Below are 9,575 nucleotides of genomic sequence, written 5' to 3' on the forward strand. Positions count from 1 at the left end.
TGTGTTCTCTTTAATGAAACCCGATTTGAATCTGTCTAATGTTTAAAAAATGAGTTTTAAGTTTCCCTAACGGTTTCATGGGAAAGGGCACGCGGGCGCTGAATAATTATGAATCAACTTCAATTTTCAACCGATTTAAAAAGAAACGAGGAACCATATTCGGAGGCTAAACAGTCCCCGCACATGCGGTCAATACGTCACCGATTCGTCTTCGCTGGCTGTCAGCTGTCTTCCCTTTTTATCTCTTTTTGTTTCTTTATTGTTCTCGATTCAGTTATCGATACTTCGTTATTCCCGGATCCTGCGGGATTTGGGAAGAGATGGATGGATTTTTTATAGTCTTTGTTATATTGCTTAGAGCGTCGTTTTAACTCAATACAAAAAATCTGAGAATATAAAAATATATTTATTCCAGAAAACACTTTCGTGGTAGCACATCACTTTTTGATAACCTCGAGAATGTAATTGACGATGCTCTTAGCCGATAAGCCGTAGTAATCCAAAAGTTGGGCTGTCGTACCAGAACGAGGCACTCTAGGAATGGCTACGTGTTTCAGATAAATGTTACGTTCTTCTGCGATTGCCGAGAGTACAGCCTCTCCAATTCCTCCTTCGTAATAATGGTCTTCGACTACCAAGATTCTTCCACCGCTCTCGTTGGCATTTTTGATAATCGCTTCTTTGTCGATCGGTTTGATAGTAAACAAATCCAAAACTCGGACGCCGATACCTTGTTGGGATAACTGAGAAGCTGCTGTAATAGATTCTTGGGTAGTCAACCCACCGCCGATCAGAAGAACCTGGTCGTTTTGTGTAGAGAAAACGACATTCGCTTTGCCAATCTGAAGAGAAATTACTTAACAATTTAAACCAGCGTGAGTGTTAAATATACCTGGAAATTAAAATTGTTGGGGTAAATAACTTTGGTAGCGGGTCTGTTGACTCTGATGTAACATATTCCAGCGGTATTTGCTGCTAGCTCAACAGCCCTTTCGGTGGCCACTGCGTCGGCGGGATAAAATACAGTACCTCCGGGAATTGATCTAAACATAGCGAGGTCTTCCAAAGCCATCTGGCTAGCACCATCTTCACCGATTTCCACCCCGCAATGGGAACCGACGAAATTCACATTTGATTGAGATATAGCTCCCATACGAATCTGAAAGAAATCGGGAAAATCATTGGACCATTTTAGGTGCTATTGGCACACGACATCATTAATTTTAAAATTTCCATTAAAAATATATTTGCAGCAATATGGGAGAAATGCTAAACAACCTTAATTTTACCTGATCAAAAGCTCTGGTAAGGAAAGTTGCGAAAGTGGAAACAAACGCCACCGTTCTGTCCCTGGTAGTAGCACCGATAGCAGTTCCCACCAAGCTTTGTTCAGCGATGAAGCATTCGATGTACCTTTCCGGATCGAATTTTTTCAGTTGTTCAGCGAACGTGGAATTTTTCATGTCGCCATCCAACGCTATGACTCTCGGATTATTTTGAGCTATTTTAACCAAACCCGATCCGTATGCTTGTCTTGTAGCTAGGGAATCTCCGACATTGTAGTTGGGCGGCGAAGAGAGCGTGATATTTTTGATACTGACTTGAGGTGCTTGACTTTGAGGTTTTGGAATTGTATATTTCAACGTACCTACGAGACACAATCAGTCCAATAAAAATCAATTCATGCGATCGAAATAAACAAAGGCAACGACAGAAGATGATTTACACATATACATTCTTCTGGTATCTATTTAACAAGTTAATAGATGAAAAATCTTCTTTAAAAAGCCACCATCAAATGTTAGCACTCAAACAGTCGTTGTTTTTACGAAAAAATTCGAAAAATATGGATTCAGGGGTAGTGCGTTAAAAATTCTAAAAGACTATCTCGAAAATAGAAACTAATTTGTGAATATTGATGGCGTTAAAAGCAAAACGAGAACTGTCACATGTGGTGTTCCGCAAGGAATGTTATTGGGTCCAGTACTGTTCACAATATATTCTATATTATTTTGCAGATGGTACCGCCGTATTTTACACCACAGAAAACTGGTATCGACTTAAGTGCATTGTAGAGCGAGATTTTAGCAATATTAGCAAGTGGTTTAAATATAATAAACTGACTTCAATCAACACTAAAATAAAATTCCTTCCTTTCGCATCTTACTCTAATACTCTACCACAGTTTGAAACTATCAAATTGGACTCTCTCTTTCTTGAAACTTGAAAATATCACACATCAACGGAATACCCGTAAAAATGATGGTGTAGCAGTCCCAGTGAGCAAAACAACCGTTAAGCAAAGATTATTTATGTTTCTGCCCCAAAGTTTTTCAACTACTTTCCCAAAAAACTTAAGGACACTGTATATGATAAAAATTTCAAAGTAGAGCTAAAGACATTTTTAATCGTTACAGTGGAAATCTGTTCATTAACATGTGTATTATTCTATTGTGTACGTTTTGTACATTTATTTTAATGAATAAACCTTATTATCATTATTATTATTATTATTATTATTATTATTAAGTGCTGAATATCTCAATTGATGAAAAAAATGAAGAAATAAACAGCAAACATATTTGCTCCTTTCTATTTGCTTCATTTTCCTTCATTCACCTCTCGACTCGATGGAAAATGCGTGGTTCAGTTTTACGACCTTACCTTGTAATTTTAAGAGACTCCTCAAATGCTTCAAAACGGGTTCGCTTTCTTTTCCCAACGGTTTTCCGTGCCACCCATCTTTATCTTCGATTCCGGGAAAATCTCTGCCCTTGTACGTTTTCGCGATGATTGCGGTTGGTTTTCCTTTGGTAGCGACGTCAAAGTCAAATGCCTTAATAAGTTCTCCTACGATTTAAGATGTCTAATATTTGGAAACTACTGTTTACTTGCAGCTCACCGACATCGTGACCATCGACGACGATAGTATTCCATCCGAAAGCTTCCAATCTAACTTTGTAAAGGTTGAGATTGTGCCCGACCATAGTAGCCTCAGATTGACCTAATCGGTTAGCATCTACGATTAGCACGACGTTATCCAAATTATAATGACTGATGAAAGCAATGGATTCCCATATAGAACCTTCTGCACTCTCGCCATCGCCAATGAGACAGTACACTCTGGCATCGATTTTATCAAAGTTTTTGGTAGTGTAAGCTATGCCTCCTGCTATAGCCAAACCTTGGCCCAGCGAACCGGTACCTACGTCGACAAAGCTCAGTCTGGGAGTAGGATGTCCTTCTAGGTCACTACCCAGCTGTCTCAGCTTGAGCAATTCTTGAGCCGGGATCACTCCATTCTCGACCCAGGCTCCGTATAAAGCGGGTGCCGCGTGACCCTTGGAGAGCACAAATCTGTCGCTTGAAGGGTCTCTCGGTTGGTCTGGTTTGTAACGCAAAGTGTTGAAAAAGAGGACTGAAAGAATTTCGGCTATTGACGATGAAGTCGTTGGATGCCTAAAAGATACAAGGACACCAAACTGAAACTAATGCTAGAATAAATTCAACTCCTGATCATTAACTTTGGTACATTAAGTCTAACTATTTAAAAAAAATAGAATTACTGTAGTGTGTTTGGATTACATCATTTATCTCGAAGGTCACCTTTGATATTAAAAATATGTACAGCATTTTTACATTATCGCAACTTATAAATAAGAATGTAAATATCATTAATCGATTCGTTAGTGATTATAAATATGCAAGTTTATTTTACAGCCAAATTTTCCTAAACATGATAGGCAATACATACATAAAAAACACTCATTTGCTCACTTTCACAAGGTTTTGAAAAAATATAGTGTCTTCAAAAGGTTTAACAGAAATAAGCCCAACGTTTAATGGACTCACCCAGAATTGGCAGCTGCTGTAGATTCGACACTATGTATCCTTATTCTAGTCGCGATGTCCTTAAGGACTTGTATATCTGTTACAGCCGGCATCTTCTTAAACCAGAAATAAACCTTTCTACGACGGATTATATAAACGAATCGGACGATGTTGTTAAAATTTTCTGTTTTAAAGGGGTTATCAATTTTTATCTGCCACTACGCGATAGCGAGTAACGCTTTATCACTTAAATGTATATACGCGGTTCATTAAAATTATTATATAATACCCTTTAGACAGTACTGAATGTCAAGCTTTTTATTCTGTCATTTTTATCTTAAGTCAGTTTTGACTTAAGGATTTTAAATTATAATTGTGAAATTTTGGTAGGTAATTGCAATATTGAATTACTCATTTGCTGGGAATGTTGAACAAATTTGAACTTCGGTGTTAACAGCCGATTGAAATAAAATATGTCAAATCTGACGCTTTTATACCATTTGCAAATTAGTGTAATCGGTAATGGTTCATTTCGTGTCATTAAAAAATTTTATATTGAAAATGACTTGTGGTTAGATAAATGACAAAACTGAAAATGACGATGTATCGTAAAAATTCAAAAGACTAATTACTTTTTTTTGCTCTCTAATTTAAAATGCAATACAAATCCAATAAGTTTTATAAACGCCAGTTTAATCAGGAGTTTCTTTAGGCACGAGCAGAACCAGTCTCGTACGAAATTTATAAACGTTCTATTCGTTTGCACCGGTCGTTAGTGTGTGTGAGTGTACATTTTTCCAAAAAAAATGTGATTTGAGCGTCAGAACTGACAAACTGATAAAAATCCCATAAAATCTCCTGAAAAAGTGCTACCGCTTCCAAAGTCGTGACTAAAGTACCGGAAACGTCCGAAGAGGGTCTTAACGAAGTTGGCATCTTAAATGAACACTTTGTACACGCCTGATTAGTGTATAATTCGGTATTTTAGAGGAGACAGTAGAGTAATAATATTTTTAACTTTTATATTTATAGTTACGGATGTTGTTTTCTTGTTTTTAACAACTCAAAAGTGCTGCATGTTTAGAAAACAGAATTTCTTGCATCAGACATGCATTAAATAAATTTCGTTCCAGTATCTTTTTTGTTTACGGGTTATGTCTTTGATATTTGGTTTGAAGATGTGTCGTTACAGGACGCATAGTTCACATACTCTTAATTTGTACATTTCGTTAGATAGATTTAAAGCGAGGCGGTATCTTGTTAAAATATTTACAAGAATGTTGCAATAGTCGAAACTTATGAATGAATATAATAATAGTCCCTGGACCTCTAAAATACCTTTTGTACCGGAAATATAAAGAATTCATTTTCTTTTGACCGCGGTTTACGACAGATGATGTATGCGATGTTTCGCGATCCTTTCAGTCTCAAAAATAGCCACTCGATATCTCGGGATCCGGATGGATGAATCGATCCCGCGGGACTTCTGCATCCCAATAACCTCCGAGTTCCGATGTTAAATTGACTGGGAGAGATATTGGAAAAGATAATGGAGTAGCCGCCGGTGCCGACCCCGAACACAGAAGAATCTGTTGTATATATTAAAACTAAAACGTTATTTCAAAAAATGTATATCTTAGAATAGTAAAATCTATGAATGTGGGATAACGTTTGTATTTTAGAATGTATTACGCTGATTGAGGAAAAGAATCCTTCGGTATGGGGAGAGCCAGTAGCTCCTAGTCAGCTAGTTTCCAAGCTGCTAAGTTACAGGATCCATTCAGTCGTCTATCATACTTCTCTGTTGGAAACTATTCTGTCCGCAATCCTTAATTTCTTTGCTGAATACCCTGATTTGTATACCATACAGAAAGGCAAAAAAGGCGTAACAACGCAGGTCTGAATTTGATATTTTAGGACAATTATTGTAGCTTCGTAAAAGTGGGCTTCATTTTACAGTTACCGTTAAACATCTACAGGATTCTTCTTTCTATTCTGATTAGATTGGTGTAATTAACTCAAGTAAAAGTCGCGTTACCTACTTCTATTTATGTTTATTTATTTATTTTCCATCAACTTTTGTAATTATTTTAGCTATCTGTAAACATGATGCCTGGCTATTTACAAATCTTCTGGACTCCTCCTGGTCGGTTGTTTACAAATCAAACTTTTCGCTGAACTGAAGTAGCGAGGAATCCACAACAAAATAAATATGAACTAAAAGTTCAGATTTTCACGAAATTATTTATTCGAAAAATAACAGACAATAAAACCTTAATTAATGTTGTTGTGAGAATTTAAGATTAATATAAGAGAGGTATGTAAATCTAATTGACAGTGAATGTCTCATTTTGTATGTAAAATATCAAAATTGTTGTCAAAAATTTGTTTTTCTGTGTTTAACTGTGTAGCATAATTAGAATCTATACTATTGTTTTTAAACGCTATTTTATGTTCGTTAATGCGTTTCTTGAAGGATCTACCTGTTCGTCCAACATAAATTTTAGGACAAGATCCGCATTTCAACCTGTAGACATCTGATTTTTGAGATTTTGGACATTTCGTTTTATTGTTTTTTAAAAATTTTCCTATTGTGTTGTTAGTTCTGAAAGTAATTTTTAAACCACATTTTGACAAATGTTTTGAAACTTTTTCACTGGGTTCTTCTATGTATGTAATTGTTTTAAATTGTTCGTGTTCTGTATTAGATTTCGGATAAATAGAGTTTACTGTTGCCTGGATTTGTTTTTTATTTATAATGTTATCTATAATGGACGGATTGTAGCCGTTGTTCAGTGCAATTTGTTTAATGATATTAAGTTCTCTGTTGTAATTTTCTGTTGAGAGTGGTGTATTAAGAAGTCTGTGTATAAAAGAGTGAAATGCAGCCATTTTGTATGTGAGTTGTTATGTATGTTATGTGTCCGTGTGTGAAGGTTTATGGAAAATGAAAAAATCTAATTTGTTTTGCGTTTTCGTAATAGTTAAGTCTAAAAAATTAATAGACTTATCCTGTTCAATCTCGATAGTGAATTTTATACGATTATGTAATGAGTTAATGTAATTTAGAAAAGAATTCAGTTGTCTGTGGGTTCCAAAAAAGCGAGCAAAGACATCATCCACGTATCTATACCACCATAGAAAACTTTTTCATAAAAATCTCGGCTAACAAAGGACTAAGTGGGTTTCCCATAATCAAACCTTCCTTAGAGATGCAAATCTGTCTATTAAATTCAAAATAATTTTGGGCTCCAGAACATTTGTAAATAGTATTACAGTGGTGTGTGGACGTTTCTTTAAAAAAATATACCTGTCTGTTCAATGTTTACACTTGAGCACATACTAGATAGAATACTGGCCCACTCCTGGCAATATTCTATTTGACCTAAATGGCTGACGTCAATTCTTAAAATACCGCGTATTCCTTGGTTTATTGACGCAAACTGAATACGGTCAAATAAGTATCACTTCGTTCATCACTGTGGGTAGACGTTCCTCGTTTGTCTGTATATTTTTTTTTCTCTACATTTATCGATTTATCAAAGCCATTGCTGATATTCCATTTCAAGACATTTCCCAATTTACCTCCATTTAACTCAAAATTTTATCAGCAGAATTATCCCGTACCTTCCAAATTTGGCGCCTATAGCAGTACTATTAAACAATTGAAACAGGATATTAGCAAATTGAAAACGTGTAACGTCGCACCACTGCTTTCACTTCGCTACCAACAAATCAAACTGTTAAATTTGAATTTTATGCGCAGCAATGGGACGTGCCATCCATTCGCCGCCAGGAATTAATTTAATTTTTTGTTCGGCACCAACTCGTGCTCTTTGTCAATTGTTTAAGTTTTTGTCAGGTTGACGGCGCCGACCGCAAGACCCGACGCGATCGGCAGGTTCGTGATGATTATTGTCGGGATATGGCGGCCGTTTTTATATAAAAGCATTATTTATTGTGTTTGAGAGTATCTAAAAATATTTATATCCTCGAATCCGATTTCCAAGTGGTACACTCGCCTAAGCAGCCATTTCATACTCTTGCAAGCTCAATCGGCACTCGTCATCATGGTGGTGCATAATTTTTTGTTCGATTTTGTGTGGTATCAGATTTTTCCATTTGCTAGGAAAATAGTAAAAATTGTTTTAGTTAGTTTTTGAAATGGTGCAGAATTTTCTTAAAAATAATGATGCATAATGCATTTTGCTCGCTCTCTGAAAGGAAAGTGCTGAGGGGTCAATAAACTAACCAAATCCAATCCAACTTTCGGGACTTAGCCTTAGAGGAGCCTTGATGCTGATTGGCGGAAATATCTAGTTGAGTCCGTAAGAGTTGTCGACACTAGATGTAACGTATTTATTTTAGAGTTGGGTAAGTCCCGTGAATTCGGCACTGCGATTGATTTCTTTGTCAGAGATACCAAAGTGTAGTTATAGGACTCAGATGCCATTGCTTTGGAGAGGGGTATTCCCCTATACTATACTCAGTTGTCTTTTGGTGCCAGTGAAGCTTCAAATGCTGCCACTAAAATAAATTTAGATCTAAAAATAATTTCGGAAGTGTCTGCTGCTCATAACCTCTTATTGAATACTAGAAAACACAGATGTTATTGTGCGCCTCTTTCAAGATTACGCTAAATGATGAGATTATCTGTCCTTCTTTAGACGGCTGTAAAATTTTAGGATTATAGTTTGACGGTGACTTCCGGTTTTCTAAGCATGTTGGCTCGGTGTTACAAAAATCCTTCTATAAGTTGAGGACATTATATATTTATAAACATTTTCTCAGTAAAGAAGTTAAAAATAAACTCTGTGATATGTTAGTTTTATCCCATGTCTGTTATTGCAGTATCGTCTATTGACCAGCTATATTTAATGGAAATAAGGAGATACTTCAACGACTTCAGAATGCTTGTATTCATTTCAGTTATCTCAGAAAGTATAACCATATTTCCCAGTGCCTCTCTGATTCGGGTTGGCTAAAACTGAAGGACCGTTATAAAGTTCAGTTAGCCACGTTTGTTTTTTTACTAAACTCCAATAAGACCACGTCGTACTTGTTTGATAAACTTTGCAGAGGAAATGATATTCATAATCGAGACATCCGTCATTGTTTGAGGTATTGCGCTTTTGGACACACTTCGGTAACTTTCCAGAGATCTTTTACCTATAACACAGTTAAAATATTTAACGAAGTTCCTTGTGCTATAACGTCCCTCCCCACAACAAACGGTGGTGGAAAAAGTATATTACAGTTTACGGCACCTGTTGCATAATATACTATCACAAATCTTCTGGATTCCTGATTTTCTTGTCCCACGGATCCGAACCACTTCGGATTTCCGGGATTTTACCGCACGGATTTAGGAGCAATTGAATGTTTTCGGAGATATTTCCCAGGCTTTGAATGTTGACGTTCGTGTTGTTTTGCGAAAACGTACCCAAAAACTAATGGTCGTAGAAAAAGTATAGTATGCAACACGTTCGGTAAACTTTTTAACTCACTCGTTCCTTAAAAACTCGCTCCGCTCGTGTCAAATAAACTCGTGAGTCAAATGCAGTTTACCGCACTTGTTGCATAATATACTATTATTAGGCCCGCCAGTATCTAGCAAAAGCGTATGAGTAACATGTATAAACGGGTGTGTATTTTGTTGACAATTTTGTTATTGGTACTGTTGTTCTTGAGGTTACATGAAATACCGCAATTTGCGAATGTCGTCACTCTTGCATTATTACTTA

The 9,575-nt window shown here is 36.4% G+C and overlaps 1 protein-coding gene across 1 annotated transcript; it reads right to left on the reverse strand.

The window, feature by feature from the left end:
- Nucleotides 1-391: 391 nt before the first annotated feature.
- Nucleotides 392-4,012, reverse strand: LOC132704642 (transketolase-like protein 2). The gene is made up of 6 exons (XM_060674776.1): nucleotides 3,853-4,012; nucleotides 2,903-3,459; nucleotides 2,665-2,850; nucleotides 1,290-1,648; nucleotides 893-1,159; nucleotides 392-842 (listed from the first exon to the last, which is right to left on the reverse strand). Exons 1-6 carry the CDS (start codon nucleotides 3,942-3,944, stop codon nucleotides 438-440), a joined length of 1,866 nt encoding a protein of 621 aa, XP_060530759.1. The 5' UTR covers nucleotides 3,945-4,012; the 3' UTR covers nucleotides 392-437.
- Between the last annotated feature and the right edge of the window lie 5,563 nt (nucleotides 4,013-9,575).

Source organism: Cylas formicarius, unplaced genomic scaffold, assembly GCF_029955315.1.
Source record: "Cylas formicarius isolate icCylForm1 unplaced genomic scaffold, icCylForm1.1 PGA_scaffold_7__23_contigs__length_41026272, whole genome shotgun sequence".
NCBI lineage: Eukaryota > Metazoa > Arthropoda > Insecta > Coleoptera > Brentidae > Cylas > Cylas formicarius.

Bases quoted from the DNA above. Each gene is read 5' to 3' on its own strand.
- LOC132704642 (XM_060674776.1), bottom strand. From the start codon at position 3,944: ATGCCGGCTGTAACAGATATACAAGTCCTTAAGGACATCGCGACTAGA. The intron at 2,851-2,902 runs GTGAGCTGCAAG...CTTAAATCGTAG, and splicing joins CGTCGATGGTCACGATGTCG to GAGAACTTATTAAGGCATTT. The intron at 1,649-2,664 runs GTAAGGTCGTAA...TGTGTCTCGTAG, and splicing joins GAGTCTCTTAAAATTACAAG to GTACGTTGAAATATACAATT.